Source organism: Cebidichthys violaceus, unplaced genomic scaffold, assembly GCF_023349555.1.
Source record: "Cebidichthys violaceus isolate CVI_PGR_0920_01 unplaced genomic scaffold, fCebVio1.0.p SCAF_13, whole genome shotgun sequence".
In the NCBI taxonomy this organism is placed as follows: Eukaryota; Metazoa; Chordata; class Actinopteri; order Perciformes; family Stichaeidae; genus Cebidichthys; species Cebidichthys violaceus.
In genome coordinates this window covers 7,515,337-7,534,385 of record NW_027176296.1, presented here as the reverse complement: position 1 = coordinate 7,534,385, position 19,049 = coordinate 7,515,337, and the positions used below count along the sequence as shown (strand labels likewise).

General features: G+C 42.4%; 1 protein-coding gene across 1 annotated transcript; it reads right to left on the bottom strand.

Annotated features, from left to right (window-relative positions):
* Nucleotides 1–22: 22 nt before the first annotated feature.
* Nucleotides 23–12,035, bottom strand: ivns1abpa (influenza virus NS1A binding protein a). Its single transcript, XM_068707603.1, has 16 exons — nt 11,845–12,035; nt 7,203–7,493; nt 6,873–7,006; nt 5,693–5,862; nt 5,531–5,581; nt 5,460–5,484; nt 5,194–5,367; nt 4,361–4,486; nt 2,730–2,840; nt 2,035–2,176; nt 1,722–1,946; nt 1,470–1,591; nt 1,254–1,380; nt 999–1,130; nt 545–718; nt 23–396 (listed from the first exon to the last, which is right to left on the bottom strand). Exons 3-16 carry the CDS (start codon nt 6,981–6,983, stop codon nt 134–136), a joined length of 1,953 nt encoding a protein of 650 aa, XP_068563704.1. The 5' UTR covers nt 6,984–7,006; nt 7,203–7,493; nt 11,845–12,035; the 3' UTR covers nt 23–133.
* Between the last annotated feature and the right edge of the window lie 7,014 nt (nt 12,036–19,049).

Here is a 19,049-nt window from a genome sequence, read left to right as displayed (position 1 = left end):
TCATCCCAACACCCCCCCCCCCCCATTCACACACACACACACACACACACACACACACACACACACACACACACCACTAAGCCTGTTAGTTTGGAAAAAGATGTAGCACTGTGAAACTCCCCTCCCCCCCTCCTCAGTCGGAGAGTGGAGACGGGGCCTTGGTGCAGTTGTTCCACTCGTCCGTCTCGGCGCTGTACACCTCCATCGTGTTGAGGAAGTCGTTTCCATCGAAGCCACCCACGGCGTAGATGCTTTCTCCCAGCATGGCCACACCCGCATTGCTGCGGGAAGATGTCATGCTACCCAGCATCCTCCACTCGTTGCGGGCGGGGTCGTACACCTCCACACAGCGGAGCGCGTGGGAGCCATCGAAGCCGCCGACAACAAACAGTTTGCCTTCACAAGAGTGACAGATATTAGTATCGGCACAATGTCGACAACCGAATCACCCAGATTGAAATGCCTAACACTTGACGGCAACATGACGGTCTCGTACGATGTCACGCTAAAGAAGCTGCCGGCTGATTTGCGGTCGTGGGCTTACCTGCGTGGACAGCGACGGCGGCCCCCCTGCGAGCCACGTTCATGGGGGCTATCAGGGTCCAGGTGTTGTTCTCGGGGTTGTAGCGTTCCACGGTGTTCAGGCAGTTCCACGACTCCGCCCCTCCGATCACGTACATGAAGCCATCCAATTCACACACCGCTGCCTGGTGCCTCCCTGGAAACAAATGCACTTGATGAATGCAACTTTCAAATGTCCCCCTCAGGCTGCAAATATAACAAGAGCACGAGCTGTTCGCTGATAAATTAAAATCATACTTTTGGTCTCATATCATACATATCGTACTCTAGGCTGCAATTAAAACCTTATATGAAAAGACAGACATTTGTAAGCATGCTGAAAAAAAGATTTCATTAGCTTAATGGTTGAGGTTAGACCATGTTATACGCAACAAAAGGAAGGTTTCGAGTGTGTGCGAGACTGTGTGGACACGTACTGATGTTGAGGGAGGCACAGTTGGACCAGGTTTTGATCACAGGGTCAAAAGCATCACAGTTCTTCAAGCCCTTCTGCCCGCAGGGGTCCGACCCTCCCACAACATAGAGTTTGTTGTTCAATGAGCAGACACCTGTAGACAGAGAGGACACGAATGAAGCCTGAAGTCAGTAACAGAGGCTACTTTAAGCGTTTTCCTGGGAAACATCCATCACATTCAATAATCCCTTTGTAAATCCTTGCAGGAGAGACTCACCTGCATTGCAGCGGTTTGTCCTCAGCTCTGGCACTTGAGTCCATTCATCAGCGTGTGAATCGTACGTCTCCCCGCAGCTCAGCTCGTCAGAATGTCCGTTTGACCCTCCGATCACATACAGCTGACCCTGTGAGGCGTAAAGGAACTAGACATTAGATGACGGTATATAAACATGGCACTTTCACGTTTAAATTTTGGACGAATAGTAAACTGTACCATGAGCACAGCCATCTGAAATCGAGCCCTTGGAGTCCGCATGGGAGCGATAAAGGTCCAGCGGTCCTCTTTGGGGTCGTAACACTCCACAGTCCTCAGACACTCCTCTCTGTTGTAGCCTCCTGCAGGGACATCAGGAAGCATCGAGGTTACAGTTGAGATCTGTGGTCTGCCTTTTTCCCTTACACTAGTTTTATATGCATAATCCCTATATTTCTCTACTCCAACTGTACGACCAAGTTGAGTGCTAACCTGCTGCGATGACTCTCCCGTTCAGGGCCGCGGTGCCCAGGCCAGAGCGAGCGTAATGCATGGGTGAGAGCGGTTGCTCCTCCAGCTCCTCGGGTTGGGCCTCGAAGCTGAGGCTCTTCATCAGGCAGGGGGTGGCGGAGGGGGAGGTCTGGGGGCTGCTGCGACCGTGCAAGAAGATCACACACAACACACCGTCCAGCACAGCCAGACACAGGTAGGTGTTGTCTAGGAGTAAGATTGGAGATTGTTTGATGTTGAAATGAAAATGTTGCTGATTGCATTGTGACAATGTAGTTCATGCACACACACTTACTTGTGGTCTTCTCAGAGGCGATGTACTTCCACTCTCTCCTGCCGGGCGGTTTTGGGGCATTTGCTGCTTGGTTGGAGGGCGACAGGCTTCCTGAGGAGCTGCAGCTCATCTGTCTCTGGGTGCTCTCCCGTACGGGTTTCTTCTGCAAGAGCACAGTGCAGCTACAGAAGCCAAGCTTGCACCACAAGCCCACCAGTGGCCACAACAACCAGGTAATCATACCCCAAACTACGCTTTGATCCAGCTGTTCTAATGTAGACGTTTGTATTGAGACAACATCTAAAGCCAACAACTCCACACTGCAAACAACAGTCTCAGGCCACACTACAATCAGAGCTAACAGCACACAGTTCAGGCACAAATCAAAATAGAGGGCAAAAAGCTGAGACAGCCATTACTGCCCTCCCCCAACTGGTTGAGAGTAGCTTAAAAATAAAAAGGTGTGGTTTTAATATATGCTCAACAGCAAAGCCAGGCAGACGTCATAGCTAATTTCTTGCTCATCTACTGACAGTCTTTACACTGTTGCTAAACTGTGGTATCAAATGAACCGTGTCTACTTCTTGCCAGGCACAGGCTGTGTAGTATTTGTATGCATGGCCCGGGCACAAGCTGTACAATAAAAGCTACTCACTGCCAGGCAAAATGTAGTAGAGACTTCATTACAGTGAAGCCAGGCACAAGCTGCTGAGTACCTGCACAAACTGAAGGTGGTCCTCCTCGCCACCAAACACCTCACTGTGCCCATCAATCACCAGCCCTCCATCCACCAGCTTATGGTCAGGTGAGTAGTACAGCGTTTGCACCTGAAAGACAAACAGGAACAACACACCCATGTGGCTGTCTCCATGGCAACACACTGAGAACCCCAGCAAAAAAGGGGGAGAGGAGGGAGGGAGGAGGAAGAGGGGGCAGTGCTGTGAAGAGGAAGAGGGGGGGGGGACGGACGAAGGTCTGGATCTTCAGTCGCTTGCATGGAAAGCTTCCTTTAAAAAGACACGCTGCTGCTGCCACCGCATAGAGTGGGTTAGAGTGTGTGAGCTCAAGAAGGTATCCGACAGTAGGCTTTCCTTAATTTGCATCTAAAAAAAGAGGGAGCTGGTGAAGAATGAAAGGCTGCATCTGGAAAGATCCTCAGTGAAGAATGAAGAAGAGAAGGAGGGGCTGTATGTGGCCCTCTTTCCACCTCTGCTGCTTGGAAACCGGTCCTCTAGCTGAGCAACGTGGTCATTATGAGGGCGGCCACAACGGCCAGTCAAATCCAGATGACTATTGACAGTCGAGCACCTATTCTTGAGCATGTTCTCATCTTAAACATTACCCATTAATTGATTAAATGCAAAAAATAAGAGCATACCACGTGTGTTCTGTAGACAAAATTATATAATGAGTGTTGAAGTCACTCAGTTGCCCATCTGAAGGACACATTATAGAAATTGAGGAGAAAAAGCAAGAGGCTCCAATAATTGAAGTTGAAATACAATATTGGTGCCGAGCATATCGCTATGCTTATGTGCAATGCTGTTTTCTGTCCAATACCCAATTCGAGTGGTTCTTGAATATGTCGGTGGGTAAGTAGGCCTGTATGAGAATATACCGTTATGTGCAGTAAAGGGGCCTTCAATTAAGGTCTGTCAGCTATGTATTCTGGTGAATGCAGAAATGGGATGCGTCTGTAGATATGTGGCATGGACAGATGGGAGCACAGTGTTGTTTGGCTGCAAAGAGAGGCTGCCGAGAGGCAGCAGTGCTCCTCTCCTCCCTCTCTTTTTCTCTGACTCATTACCCTGGTGCCTCAGTCCTGGTTCTTCAGTCTGGTCTCCTGCTGCTGCTAATAAACCTACAGGAGAGATAAATCAACGGGGAGGAGTGTCTGTTAGTGCTGGAGCAACAAACACCAACCTGTTCAGATAGTAAAGTGGCAGTGAGACAGCAGAATCAAGGGTCACACCTTTGAGAACCTGTGGTTTTGTTTGTGTTTCAGAGGAGAAGAGCACTGTAATACTCAAATGGGGTTGAATGTAAACCAACCACAGACCCAAAAGAGAACAGTGGAAACAAAAAAAACAAGAGCAGACAGCGGCTCTTTTTCGGCTCACCTCTAACTTGTAGTATGGTTCAGGGGTACAGAGATTCTTACTGCAAAAACCTCAACAAACCAGAGGAAAAAAGAACAATCCTGACATAGCAGCATGACAGTGGCATGCCATCTCTACTTCAGCCCCCTTAATGACTTCTTAACGTCAAAAACAGGAGTCAGAGGGAGGGGAAGGGGCAGGGTAGGAGAGAAGAAGAGTCCGTTTTGACTGCACGTCCTGGTACTGACCTCCTCCATCAGGCGTTCCAGTTGGTCTCCATTCTCCCAAAGGCTACGCTGCACCCAGTTGAGCACCTTCGAGTAGAGCTTGCCATTGCTGGGCAGGGTCAGGTTGTCTTCTAGCATTACTTCTAACTGTAAACACACATACAGTAGGGGGTGAAACAGGAGTTAGATGTACACACCGTAGGAATGGAGTGAACTGAAGAAATTAGTACCGTGAAAAACTTGATCTTACTGGCTGATTATAAATTTACTTTAGAATTAGGTACATGCGATTCATTGCCTGTATAAACCCTTCATTTTTTGCTAGTGTTGGGATTCCCCTTAGTATGTTAAGTTGCTTGGGAACCATCAACAATACTAATTCAATATAAAAAATATTTGGATTAATCACTGAATGAAGTGTATGAAGGGTGCCGTCCTCATGTTGAACGCAAACCGCCTATGCGTGGCCTTACTGTTGCTTACGTTTTAAAGCCCTGCCCTAAATACATTCTCAGCTGGCTTTAGCAGTCGGTAAATCTATAAGAGGCACACCTCCATAAAATAAGTATCGTTAATCTCATGTCAAACTCAGAAAGGTAAAAGTACAAAGCTTAATCCAGTGTGTGTTATTCAACTCAAGACCAGGAGCCAAGGGGGACTACAGCAGACAACTTTGAACCAGTGTAGCTTCGTGGTCAGAGAATAGCCCCGACTCTGCATTACCAGCTATAACTTACTAGGACCACTTAAACAGACTATACTTTAATAAACTACTTCTAGTACTAGTTTTTATTTGTTAGTATTTCAGCACTAAAATACTTAACACATTATGATACATGTGCAAATGTAAGTACCTTGAGACGGGGAAGTTTGAGGAAGTCCTCCTGTTCAGACACTTCCAGTAGATGGTCCTGGATGAAGGCGTCCACCTTGGCCAAAACTCGGGCATCTCCCATAGAGCTGGCAAAGTTACGAAAAGAGATGGCGCTCTGGGAATCCATTTTAGACAGCAGGTAGTCGCCACAAATCTGAGGAGTGTAAGAATAAAAAAGTTATTTTTAATCCTGTAAAAATAATAATGTGTAACCAAAATTGTAGCTTTGGACGAGTGAAAACAAACCTGTTTGACTCGCTCCATCTTGAACCTTTTGGCTGCAGAGTAAACTTCCTTGACCAGCTCCTTTCTTGAACCTTTTGGCTGCAGAGTAAACTTCCTTGACCAGCTCCTTGTCTGCCTTTAGCCTGTGTTACACACACAAGACAAAGAGAATAAGAGGTTGTTAATCATTTAAACGTTGTTTTTTGCTGTGATAAGAAAAGAAGCAAAAGGACAAAAGCCAAAATGCTACTAACTGGGCAGTATAGGCGTAATTGAGCAAGACCTCCACAGCCTCCGGGTCCAAGTCCTCAAAGGTGACATGTGAGACTCCGTGGGGCTCAATGTCACTGTTAAAGATCTCAAACAGGTAGGGACTGCAGCAAGCCAGCACAGCACGGTGAGCCATCAGCTCGTGACCACACACCTGGAAACATGAGGAGAAAGAAGAAGACAAACAGTTACGTCTATGAGTTTGTTAAAACTGATACTAAACACGTTATTCAGAGTTTAAGCGTGAAAGGAAACTTGAGAAATATTGATTGAGAGAATGTAATAAAAAGCGACATGATCAATAGCTACAAATCAAAGCAATTTGATTCCCTTGTGCCTCAATGGCTATATCGAAATGTTGATTCTGATTGGCTGCTTTCTCAGAGGTCTGTTTTATACAAATGGTGGGAAGAGGTTCTCCCACTTGAGATATATGAGAGCAACAGAAACATAACAGGAAACAATGAAGTAAATACCGACTCTTTTCCAAGTGTGGCATGAACAATGGTTGCTTTGCATTTTCTCGTTGTTCATCATTTTGGCGGACAGGGTTGTTAAATTCCGTCATAATCCACTATTTCCATTTTTATTTTTAAATTATAAAAAGACACAAGGTAAACGGTGTAATTTGTAATTCTAATCCAATACACTTTTTGTCAAATTTAATGTACATTAATCATTAATATACAGAACAAGGTTATAAGATAAAGATAGATTTTTATTGTCATTGTAGTGATACAACGAAATTTCGTTTGGTAGCCCTCAGCAGTGATAAACAATATAAGATTAAATACAAAAGGATATACAAAATACAAAAGGAATAAGAACGTTACTAAGTAATCAAATTTAAGTAATGCAATCTGTGCAAACAGTACAGTGTAAACATTTGTTTTGGCCGTGCAAACGGACTATTATAGATCATGTTTTTATAAGTGAATGGAAAGAAAAGAGATTCATCACTCAGACCCAGTGAACTATACTGTGTCTTTTCTAAACTTTGTCTACTCACACATTCACATAAACCCAATGGTAGTATTAACTACCATTGCACATCTCAAACGGTTTTGTAACGTGTGTGTGTGTGTGTGTGTGTGTGTGTGTGTGTGTGTGTGTGTGTGTGTGTGTGTGTGTGTGTGTGTGTGTGTGTGTTTGGATTAACCATACCTGCAGTCTAACATCGCAGAACTGACCACTCTTTCTCAGAGCGTTCATTTTGGCCACAGTGGAATCCAGGAAACTCTCATCCTCAAAGATCAAATAACCGTTTGGAATCATCTTGGTGAATTTTGATGGTATGCCTGCAGAGAAAAAAAAAAGATAAAGAAAGAATGTTTGTCAAGTAAAGCAATAACACCCTGCATGCTTGTTTTCTACACTCTCCAACAGCATAATAGCTGGTGTTATTAATTGATGACCAGAGAGGGGATTAGGATTAGGTGCCTGTAATGTGCATTGTGTATTATAATGTATTTTATGCATTAGTCATGGCCTTACCTAATACAGAATAATGCAAATCCGGGGAAGCACCACTGCTGAAAGTAGAGGCGAAGGTAGGCGACAGGCAAAGCAGACTGAGATCACAGTGGAACTCGAGACTTCTTCACCCGAGGAGAGGGACGGGACGTTGTTAGAAGAAATGCCAGTGGACTAGACGGGCGTGAGCAGAAGGGAGAGGGGGAGCAGCCGCACGGACAAACTATCAGGCTTGAAGCGACTGTAATCAAGTCCTTGGGATCCCGTTGGCTATAGAGTTGTCCTTATTCTGTGTTGGTCATACATTATAACCTAGAAGAAAAGGAGAAAAGGAAAAAGGGGGACATGAGTTTACATTTTCCCCACATGCATACAAATAATAAATTGATCTGACTCAGGGTACGTTGGCCACTTCATCTGATCACGCTACCCTCATCGCCTGATCATCATCATCCTCGCCTCCCCTCTTACAACACCCTCCATTTAACACTTTAAATTTCCACACCTGCTGATGCGTCCCACCAGGCCGAGCAAAGACCGTTTAATCCGTCTCGTGCCTTGAGCTCCGTCTCCACTCTATCTTATGTGACAAGCCCCTGTGACTGGCTCCTCCCTATAGGAACCCTTTCATTCAAGCAGTGACCTATGAGGAAAACGCAGCGACAAGTCTCCGCAGTCAATCGATTGGTGAGACGCAGTGATCCGTTGCTTTGAATTGTGGTTGGCCACCATAGCTCTCCTTATACCACATAACCCCCCACAGGCCCCACCCACCCGCATGTCACATCCAATAGAGACCATTCATCCCATATCAGTTGCCACCTTGTACCAATCAGATGTTCACAGTAAAAATTCAGCACAACTGACTTATAATTCAAGGCTGAAGCGCCTCACCGCTTTGCCGTCGGCAATCCGAAGCTCAATAACTAAATTTGCACTGCAGTCCCAACAGTTTTATCACTATACCAAATGGGGAGAGAGGTCTAGACGGACCACAGCAGCTGCCCATAGTCTGAAATTGTATCCAGACTCCATGTGACAAGGCTTTCCTGTGTAGCCCAGCTCTGGGAGTGTTGCATTTCCAACTCGCATGCCATTCAAACTCATTTAAAAAAAGCTGTGATTTACTCAACTACTGTGCATATAATGTACGTGTGACTCTAGCTCGCTGTCATCGACACATTCAGTAACCTCGTGTGAATCATTGTGCAAGATTTTTCACACTAGGTGTGTGTAAAAGGTGCCAAGCAACTGGTTGAACAAGTAAATCACGATACCAGTTAGGTGCAAAACGCTAACCTTACATATCACACTTTCCAGATGAAACAACATGATGCAAGAGGATGATTTGTATGCCAATAATGGGAAACTACCACCATGCCTACATCAATCCTTTATTAAAATCACCCACAAAGCACTGTGGCTGATCAACTAAACATTAAAATACTGAAATCCATTGACCTACTTATCTCAAGACCACACAGTGTTAATGTGAAAATCATAAATCAAGTATCACAAAGAAATAAAGAGGAATTATATTCAGATCAGATTACTTTGCCTCAGACCACATTTAACTCTGTTTTCTTTCTTTATCCTTTTGACAACCCTTACACAGCACAAGACAAAGAGTCAAAGGGACAATAAGGACAAAATGTACAAAGAGGGGAAGAATTAAAAAAGGAAGGAACTGTGAAACTAGAGACCATGTTGTGATGGGATCACACCAGCCGCAACACCAAATTGGGCCGGGGGCGTAACGTGGGCCCCTTCCCCACACCCAACTTCAAAATCAGCCTTCATTTTAATCTCAACTACACAAAGTTTTGCGACTGCACCTGGCACAGTACTCAAAGTCTCTTCTGTGGTCTTTTTCTTTTTTTAAATCAACGGCTACTGTCAAATCACTGAACATTTCTACCGGCTGCTTAATTTTTTACGTCTGCTACTTCTAAAATCTATGTAAAACGGTGAAAACACCATCAGCCACACGCTGTCACGCCTGTAATTAATTGCTTTGCTCTGATGGAATACCTCGCACTATTTAACTGTCAGAGGAGTTTTATTTGAGAGTAATCCATCTAGAAGGATGCTAATCATAAGCAGTGTGAATGTTATACACACATTGAATATAAGTACACCCTGTGCTGCACTACTGTGTGAAAGGCGGATGTGTTAAACTACCGAGCTAAGACTGCTGGATGTGACAGATATTTTTTTATGGGTAAACGCTCAAGCACGGTGGCAAACGCTAGAATAGAGTCTTTTGTGTTGCACTGAACAGCATGGAAAGCTATAATTTGTGTGTGTGTGTGTGTGTGTGTGTGTGTGTGTGTGTGTGTGTGTGTGTGTGTGTGTGTGTGTGTGTGTGTGTGTGTGTGTACACGGAGGAAACGCTGACCCAGTTTTGAGTAGTTATGTAATATCTGGCAGAAGGCTTCTTGTGAAGGCTCAAAAGCTCAACTCCTCCAAATGTTTGGGTCCACCACGCTCGCCTGTTGCCCCTCAAATTTCTCCACTTAACCCAACACTCTGCCAGGCAAGCCACGCCCTCGGTCTCTGGATGATTCTTTAACACAGAGTTGCCGCCTTAATCACAGCTGTGATTGAATAAAAATCTTCTGTAGACTGATAAAAACAACCGTAATGGCAATTCAGGAACTCGCTACATGACAACTGCCATGTTAGGCATTTACACGCCGCCTATATATGAAATTGTTGCCTTTTAGAGAAATTGTTGATCTTTTGGTCACAAGATTAATGTCTGAAAACTAGAGTTCGAATGGGGAAGCATCAGTGACTAGATCAGGTCAGTCACCATGCATCTGGGAAAATACACACACACACACGCGCGTGCGCGCAGATTTGGTGGGCTGTAAACGTGGATATTTGGGCATACACTTGCAAACCAGGCAACAACGGTAGAGAGAACAAAGGCACCAAAGAGAACAAGTGAGTTTGTTCACGACTCTGTCACAGAGGGTGTAGTTTCTCTTCCCATTTTACCATCTGATTAGTCACATAAGTACAGGCCTGACACCGAACAATCAATGCTTGTTAGACACCCCTCCAGTGGTGAAGAGAGGCATCGCTGGATACTTTACCCAGTGTAACTGTGTGGAAATTTACAGCTTAAATTTAACACATCTTGAAAAGGGGAATCTATGAAAGGTATGGCAATAAAACACAACGGTTGTGTCTGTAAAATGCAAACATTGATGAAGCACCAGCAGAACTGAGAAACTATAATAACTTAAATGCAACAACATTGACAGTGAAAATGAGGAAGTATATATATATATATATATATATATATATATATATATATATATATATATATATATATATATATATATATATATATATATATATATATATATATATATATAATTATTTTTTTAATCAGAAAACCTCCACATTCTTATTTCGATACCACTAAAGGAAGTAAAAAGGAGAATATCAGCGCATGACTACTCAAACAGAAAGAATGTTTTATTAATGACCTATTGGATGAGTCTTAAAGAGCATGCTAAACGTTTTTTCCCCCCTTTTTTATAAAACCACTACTCTACAGTATGTCATTTGTAAATCACCCACGTGGTTGCCAGCTTCAGAACCAGATTACAAAGCACAGTGGGTCAAACACCACCATGACATAAGGCGTGCTGCTACCGGGGAAACGCTTAACGCTAAAGCGCTTTAGGAAATCTGAAACGTTAAAGACAATTTCCTTTTACTAGACAATCGATACAGTGCAGCCAATAACTCTCAACGTCGACAGAAACAGCGGCGCATCAATATTATGTCAAGACTGGTCACGGCTCATGATATGTCACAATACGGCACTAAATGGACGGCGAGTTAAGGACAGGATGTACCCATACTACCACCCTGCCACCCCCAAAATGGGCAAGTCTTACAATTGGCTTGCCCAGTATCTCGTGTGCGTCTATTCGCTGCAAAGCAATGTCATTCACAGGCCCGTCTCCTCCTCTGGTAGAGTGAACGTACCACGGCCATGTCTGGCGACGTGCCAGAATTCCTACAGCTAGTCTGTACATACATCCCGCCACCAGAAACTGGGTCAGGAACGAGAAACCTCTCCCACCCCCCTCCCACCCACCCAACAATCTGATTAACTCGACTTTTACACGGATTACTAATGCAGATATGGTATACGCTTTCAGGCGATGAAACGCTAACATTAGTCCCCCAGTTTGGAGCCAAAGCAGCGCGCAACCTGACGAGAGATGGAGAGGTCTGGCAGGCTTCGGAAGCTAGCGCGTGTTAGCCTTCCACGTTAGCTAGAGACAACCTGCTGCTAGGATGGGAAGCCATGAGACAGCCATGCCGGTTTTGCATGTATTAAATTGGTCCGTGGCGAATTTATTCGGCCGTTTTCTCGAGTACGTGCTCGACGCGGGCTGCGATATTGTCCGCGCCAGTAACGTTACAATAGGTATTTTTAGCGGTTTCCACCCAGTCTGCGGAAAGACAGCGCAAAATTAATATCTGCCAATAGCGTATTTTTTTATAAAATTCACATGTAACCAATGACAGACGTAATGTGATCTCCATGTTTTAAAAGACACGTTCACGTTACTTAGACGTCAAACAGCAGCATTTCCTCTTTGATTTTTTTTCTAAAAAGGAGAAAATATCTTACCTGAGGCGTTTGACAGCAAACGATATTAGACATATTTAATGCGAATTCAGAGTTGGTTGGTTTCGGGTTAAAGCAAAGACGCAAGGCGACTCCAGGCACGGCTCGTTGTGCTGTCGCGGTAGATGTCTGATCCCTCTCTGTAGGAGAAGCACGTCAACTCTCAGGCTAGTCTGGACTCGCTCTGACAGAATGGCCGGTTGCTGACGGGAAAGCGCGCTCCCGAGAAAAATGTGCGACCGCCTCGCCACCTACGACGTAAACAACGGTGGGCGGTCTTACCACGCCCACGCGTACTATGGAAGTGATGCAATCCAGGGTGCAGTGTATGGATGTATGTGTATAGGGCCAATTTATGGTTCATATTAACATTAATATATTTAATCCTTTACATACAAGTATTTCTATGAATGCAACTTTGTAAAAATACTTCATAATTTAGTATGTCCCCTGTGAATGTTATTGTAGCCTACAGTTTATTACTGGATTATTTTTACTGAAGCATAGTGTTATCTACATTTTATTCTAGTTGGTAAAGATGGATCAGAGTTGACGTTGTTTGTACACTGTTAGGTAATTTAAACCACAACAATGCATCATATTTTATTATGTGCATTTTGTGTGTAAAAATGTAGTAATAATCTGTAATCATAGCTGTCAGATAATTAAACATGTAAGTAGATGTATAAAGTACCAAACAAATGCATGTAATTTAGTTAAGTTCCTCAAAATTGTACTTAAGAACTGTACTTCAGTCAATGTACTTTGTTACATTCTATCATGTTACTGTATCATCTGATATTACAAACCATTTGGTTTTTGATGATCCAGATCTTTTATAAAACAAAGCTTTAGTGAAAATAAAAGCCTAATTATTTATATATATATATATATATATATATATATATATATATATATATATATATATATATGTATTGTTCTTGTTATATATTGTTTGCCTCATAGTGATCACCAATGTGGTCTTTTTGTTCAACCAGTAGCAGAAAAGTTAGATTGTGAAAATCATTCTATTAGAAAAAAAAGTGCTGCATTCACACAAGAAGCCAGTTGGCAGAAACGTATCAATACAAGTATCTACAGTAAAAGTATGTAAAAGTTGAAGGATAGGAGGGAAATTTAAAAGAAGATTTCAATGAAATAAATTAGAAAATGATGGAAGGAAGAAAGATATGACGATGGATAATATCAGCAATATTTTATGAAATGTGCCTCAAACTTGTATTTGAGTACTGTAGATTTCTTGACTAGTTGGATATTCAATAATGAATGTTCAGTAATAAATATCCAACTTTGATCTCAAGAGTGAGGTCAGAGAGCAGTGAGCTAGAAACCAGCACCGCTTTAGTAAGATTCAGCAGCTTATGCTTAAGGACACTTGAGCAAGGAGGATACTTGCTGAGTTAAGTCCACTTGGTCCTTGGGATAACTCGGGCCAAGCATCGCTCCTTTGCCTTTTGCGTGACATGTCTGTATGGAGGCCTCTTTTTTATATTTGGTGTCTCCTGTCTTTTGAATACATGAGCCATTCAATTTACCCTGTCCCTTTTCCACATTTACTTCCCATATGTCATATTGTCCTCTGCATCTGCGTCTGTGGGTCATGACAGCACAGCGACATTAGTCATTTGATGTCCATTAAGAAGTGACATCCGGGCTCAACACTCTCCACTACTGCACATGTACGTCATCTGGAGGAGGAAGGACCCATTCACCTGCATTGACTGAATGGAGCTTAGTACTACCTCAGTACATCAGTAATTAGATTAAAGGATAAAAATCGCTTCAATACCAATGTGTCAGCCAGCTTTTCTATCCGCGTGGGGAATGTATGTGCACATGTCTCCAATTGTCTGCATGTGAAGTTGTTGGTGAAAGCCTGGCACCGAATGTAACTAGGGGACAGAATCAGCAGAGCATTTGGCCGTAGCCTTAAAAGCATGCTGACCATTGTGTTGAAAACCACAGTGTTAACAACCAAAGCCAGGGGTCCAGTCAACGCAGATTAGGTTCATCAACACAACGTAATCTCCTTGTAACAGCTCTTGTGCTGGTATTATTACCATGACACGCTGTGCTTCCATCCATGAGGGGGGTGACATTCCTGACAAGGTGAAAGAAGTTATTGCTTGCTCATGGGCAAGAAAATGAATGGCTGGTTTCCAAGGATGGACACCTGCATCATATTTTGCCCCTATTTCTTTTTTTTTTGAAGCCGTGCCCACGTGTGCCTGGATTGCAGAGGACAGCATGCAGAAGGGCCAGGAAACCAACCGGCTTTAAGGTCATATCACCAAGGATGTTTTCAACATAACAAACTGAAGTATGATACAGTGCATGCCATCACTGATGCATCACTATAGAACTTCCATGTGATTGCCAAACCAGGAATTATATGCAAACTTCCAAATCAGCACAGTTTCCTTCATTTCAAGGTGTCTTTCATTCACTAATCATTTTAAGTATTGTCTTTGCAAACGCTCCTTTGTCTGTCTGCAGCATTCTGACTGTGGTGAATGAAGACCTCTGGCAAGCAGTCAGTCCATCTCCTCAGCACAGCGTCTGGAGTCTCAGACAGGGAAGTGGTGATTACAGCTGATGGAGTGCAGCGAACCGACAGCAGCCTGACTTAGTTTTTTTAAGTGGGTGTTTTTTAGGAATTGGATTGCGACCAAAAAGTGGGAAAGAAAGCTTACCTTTCCATTCTGAGATATCATCCTGTAAATCTAGCCTACAGGATTTAAGTTTTATCTTCCTCCTCTGCCTGTCCCTGCCAACAATGTGTTTCACTATAAATATATTATTTGTAGCACAGGTGTTAAACAATTTAATGCCTCATGGTTAACATTTCTACTCCCCAATAGTCACTATGGCTCTGTATTATCAGACATATGTGACGGTAAAATCAAGAGATATCATATGGAAGGTGATCATCTTTATGAAACAATTTAGCTTTGCTGATGGCTCTGAGTTATTATCAAGTATTGAAACAACAACATCAAAAACTATGCATGTGTGTGTTGACTTCCTCTGATTCCAACACAAAGAGGATACAGCCCTCATTTTGCTGAGTCGTCTTGTAAACTCTGGCGCCACCCTCATTCGTTCATTCTACAGAGATTTGTTCATTGAAGCTGCACAAATGTGTTCTGACAAGGGCACTATGAATATTTTAGGTTTCTGTGCCCGGCAGTAACACGTGACTGCACTGCCGGGTGGACCGTGTTGATGTAAGCAGGAGGTATAAGTCTTGTGAAGAATTTAGAGTGACACTGCCGTGTTGAAAAACGTACTTATACTTTTAAAAAGAAATACTTAACCGTTTTTTTTTGCTGCCATTGCTAAAACACAATTTCTGAAACAAGGGCCCTCTTTGTCAAAACTCTACACACAAAAAACAAAAACATGCACAAAATACAAAATATCTCACATCTCTTCCAGCATCATTGAAAACGATATAAACTCTTCTAAAATTGTGTTTTTTGCATCGCAATTGTACACAAAAATATGAAACAAATAGCTCTTTCCACATGTCAACTGCACACTGATTTCTAAGTGATCTAATTGATTACAGGTGTTTTCACAGGTGCATTCTGGATGCAGGTGATCAATAATTGAGTGTAGGTATTTCAATGGCTGTGTTAAGTAAACAGCACACACAGGGTTTTAGTTTTGAAAGATTCAATGTCTTAGATAAGCGTGCCTATAGATGTTGTTTTTTGCAAAAAGTTTGTTTTAGAATAAAAAATTTGGAGTAAACTTCAACATGTGCCTATGGTTTAGCATACCTATTCATTATAGGCTACATGAGTTAGCGGTTTAAAAAATTGTGCCACAAGTAGCAGCTTTTGTGTCTTAGCAATTGCAGTGATACATTACTAGCTAATTACTGATTTTCATTTAGTAAAGCTTGTCTTTTTTTAGTCTAAATTAATTAAATGTATAGTGTCATGGATTTAATTTAGCAGTATATGGACTTAATTTACTGATATCATACACTTCATTTTCATCAGCGTGGCTTATTTTTACACTAGTATTATTCTCATATTGTTATCATTACTATCATAATGTGTATAGCTTGGTTTTGCATTTATGCATTATCATTTTTCATCCTGTGTGGTGATGGACAAGATGGTGTATCAGCAGTCTGCAAAACTGTATAGCTGTAGTTTTGTTGATATCCCCACCTCCCGACCCCTCTCACCCTGGGGCTCTGAAAAATAGAACAGCACCATGTGAGTGTGTTACATAGCCCTCTGATAAGGTACTGATAAACTGGGAAACTCATTAAGTTAACCTTCTCATGACTGACCAATGACATTGACTAAACAGAAGCAGTTGTTTTTCATGACAATGTCATGTCTTTAGTGGCCTACTTTATTATCTGTGAGGTCTGATACAACACACTACATATGCGACCACAGATAATCCAGTCTGTAATGTTCTGTTAACACAGATATGGTCTGTGCTCCTCTGTTTTGTCCTGTCTCTGAAAGGAGAAAGGCACCAAATGTAGATGTCAAACATGTTATTTGTGTGCCTCATGAAAGTTCAGTCAATACTTATAACTCTTTTTCAAATTCATTGTATCCCCAATAAAGTCAACATAAAGTCCAAACACAGACGGGAGTGGAAGACTTTTGTTGCTGCCCTACATGCCAGGAGGCATTAAAGAGCTGAAGAAAGTCCGAACACTCTTTGAGTTACAACAGTGTGTGTATGTGATTAACCATAACTTTTAATTGGATGGCCATGTAGATAGTGTGGTGTGACGTGGTGCATGCACAAACAGCAATTTTTTACCACATTTAGATAAAAAAACACATTAAATACAGATTTAAAATCACCTCTTTAAAACAACTACATTTTCAGACTGCTTTTTCAGAGGTGCTTTGAACTAAATGGGGCAAAATAGAGCTGTTAATTTGAACGGGCACCAAACTGCGTCTGCATAAACAGGTGACACCGTGAGCTGTCAGTTACAGTTATATTTTATCGCTAACACCGTCTACTGTAACTGATAAGTGTGACCTTGCAGACCCACAAAGGCTCACTGTAGTCAAACACCCTCTCTAGTGTTTCCCACAGATCTGTGACAGGCTCGCCTCTCGTCCCCACAGGAGGGAAAGTCACAAGAGTGTCACAAGAGTCTGGCTTTGTGTCCCAGACTGTCTTTTTTCAAACATTCCTGTGGTCTCTTCTGTTCTGCAGGAAGTAGGTCAGTTCATTGAGAAATCACGGCACACGTGTGTGTGCTCACACATACACACAAAGCTAGATTTTGTGGGAATAAAAGGCACACTGAGCTGCTATCTTGACTTAATGTTGCATTAATCTCTCTGGAGGACACACATGTAAATGTAGTGGCTCTAATTAACTCAGAAACAACAATCCGTGTGTTTTGATTACAGTAAAATACTGACTTAGCCTCACTCTCTATACTGACCCTATACTGTCAGATTCAGTTTCTAATTATCTTTGCTCACATGAAACTACTTCCACTTCTACCCAATACACAAAACGCATCTGCATTGAAAACATGAGGAAGAAAAAGTCATGCATGTATCAAATTTGCACTGAATTTCAAGGCGAGGGACAACATACTAACACCCTTTAAGACACTCAGATGATACTGTGGTATGTTGGTCTTGAGTTGTGCCGAGAGGTCCAGAGTTCATGATCCTTGAACGCCTCGTGCATCATGTCTGGCCCTCTGATCATTTAAACAGCGATGTAACAGCACCAGCCAGTGCAGCCCATTTGAATTACCTTAATTCATGTAAAACCAATTAGTAATAACTAATAGAATAACTAATAATGTCCCCATAAAACAATAGCTTGCACAGTGTTAAACGGACACATTTATCCCTAGCAATTCTCACAAGTTAGGACAATGTCAACAATGCACAATGCAATTAAGGTATAAGGGTGTCCACGACAAGACATGTGGCACGTGCAGGCAAATCTGACAAGCATATCTAAGTCCCCTATGGTCAATGTCTTTAAAGAATATCCACATTTATTGATGGATTTATGTTATTGTTATGGTAGAAATGTGATGTGAGCGTGTGTGCAAATTATTGTTGTTGCGTAAATGATTAAGACAACACATGATCTCTCGTACCGCTCATGCTGGTGACCTTGGATGGCACCAGTTTAAAAACATGCAAATCTGTAGACTTGCATGTGACAGTGTGTTTGGTCTCAGATAATTCTAATCACTGGCTACTATCTGCTCCTCCGCTCTTCTCCATCTGTCTGTTTCGTCTCTTTTCATCCTTCTGTTTTAGCCTATGATTCTTCCTTTCTCTCTTTTTGTGTTGATGATTTGTGAAATGCTCAATCTTTTGAAACACGAAAATAACATCAGTCATCGTTTTTACTCTTTATATAACGATGCGTTTTTTTTTAAATCAGATGCTGTCTCTTGCTGAGCTGTCTTTTATTTTTCCTCATGAATGTTAAGATAGGATTATCTCAACTGAACTCATACAACCTCATACATATTACACAGCACCAGGAGCAAGTGTTTCTGTGATCCAGGGAGTTTCACAAGAAATAACATTAAATCGAAAAAGCTCAACACATCACATGGAAGCCTCAAGTCAGGAACAAACGCAATGCATCATCAAACAAGCACATGTTGACAACCAGAAATGAATCTGTGGATGTAAGGTATTCATAATAAAATCCACATCACAGGACTACAATGTTTGTATTCCCACATGTACAGCAGATTCCTTTAGGGCTTCGTGTTTCCCCCAGGACAAGTAGCTGGATGGAGAGAGGACATCAAAAAAATAGTTCCTGTCTCATCATCTCATGTTTCCCCTCTTTGTTTACACTGCTTTTAAAGACAAAGTCTGTGGTAAAGTCATCGCTTTAGTAAAGATATAGCCATTTATTACCATTCTCTAACATCCTCGATAAAAATAACATAGCATTGCTGTAAATAATCAGGGTTTAGCACTGTATTTGCTGCTTTTTTATTTATGTTAAACTCAGTGAACCTCACTCTGATAGGTGGAACTGAACTCCATGCACTCCACCCTTCTCTTTCGTGTGTGTGTGTGTGTGTGTGTGTGTGTGTGTGTGTGTGTATATGTGTGGGGGGGGGGGCTGCCAGCAATACTTAATTATTCGTGTACCAACAGCCAGCTCATCACACACACTGGGCTTTCCATAATGAG

What these genes read in the sequence shown, in the direction of transcription:
- ivns1abpa (XM_068707603.1), bottom strand. Translation starts at nt 6,983, where the DNA reads ATGATTCCAAACGGTTATTTGATCTTTGAGGATGAGAGTTTCCTGGAT. An exon ending in ACCACCTTCAGTTTGTGCAG is followed by an intron (nt 2,177 to 2,729) that starts GTACTCAGCAGC and finishes GTGCTCTTGCAG; the next exon opens with AAGAAACCCGTACGGGAGAG. An exon ending in CTGTGCCTCCCTCAACATCA is followed by an intron (nt 719 to 998) that starts GTACGTGTCCAC and finishes ATTTGTTTCCAG; the next exon opens with GGAGGCACCAGGCAGCGGTG.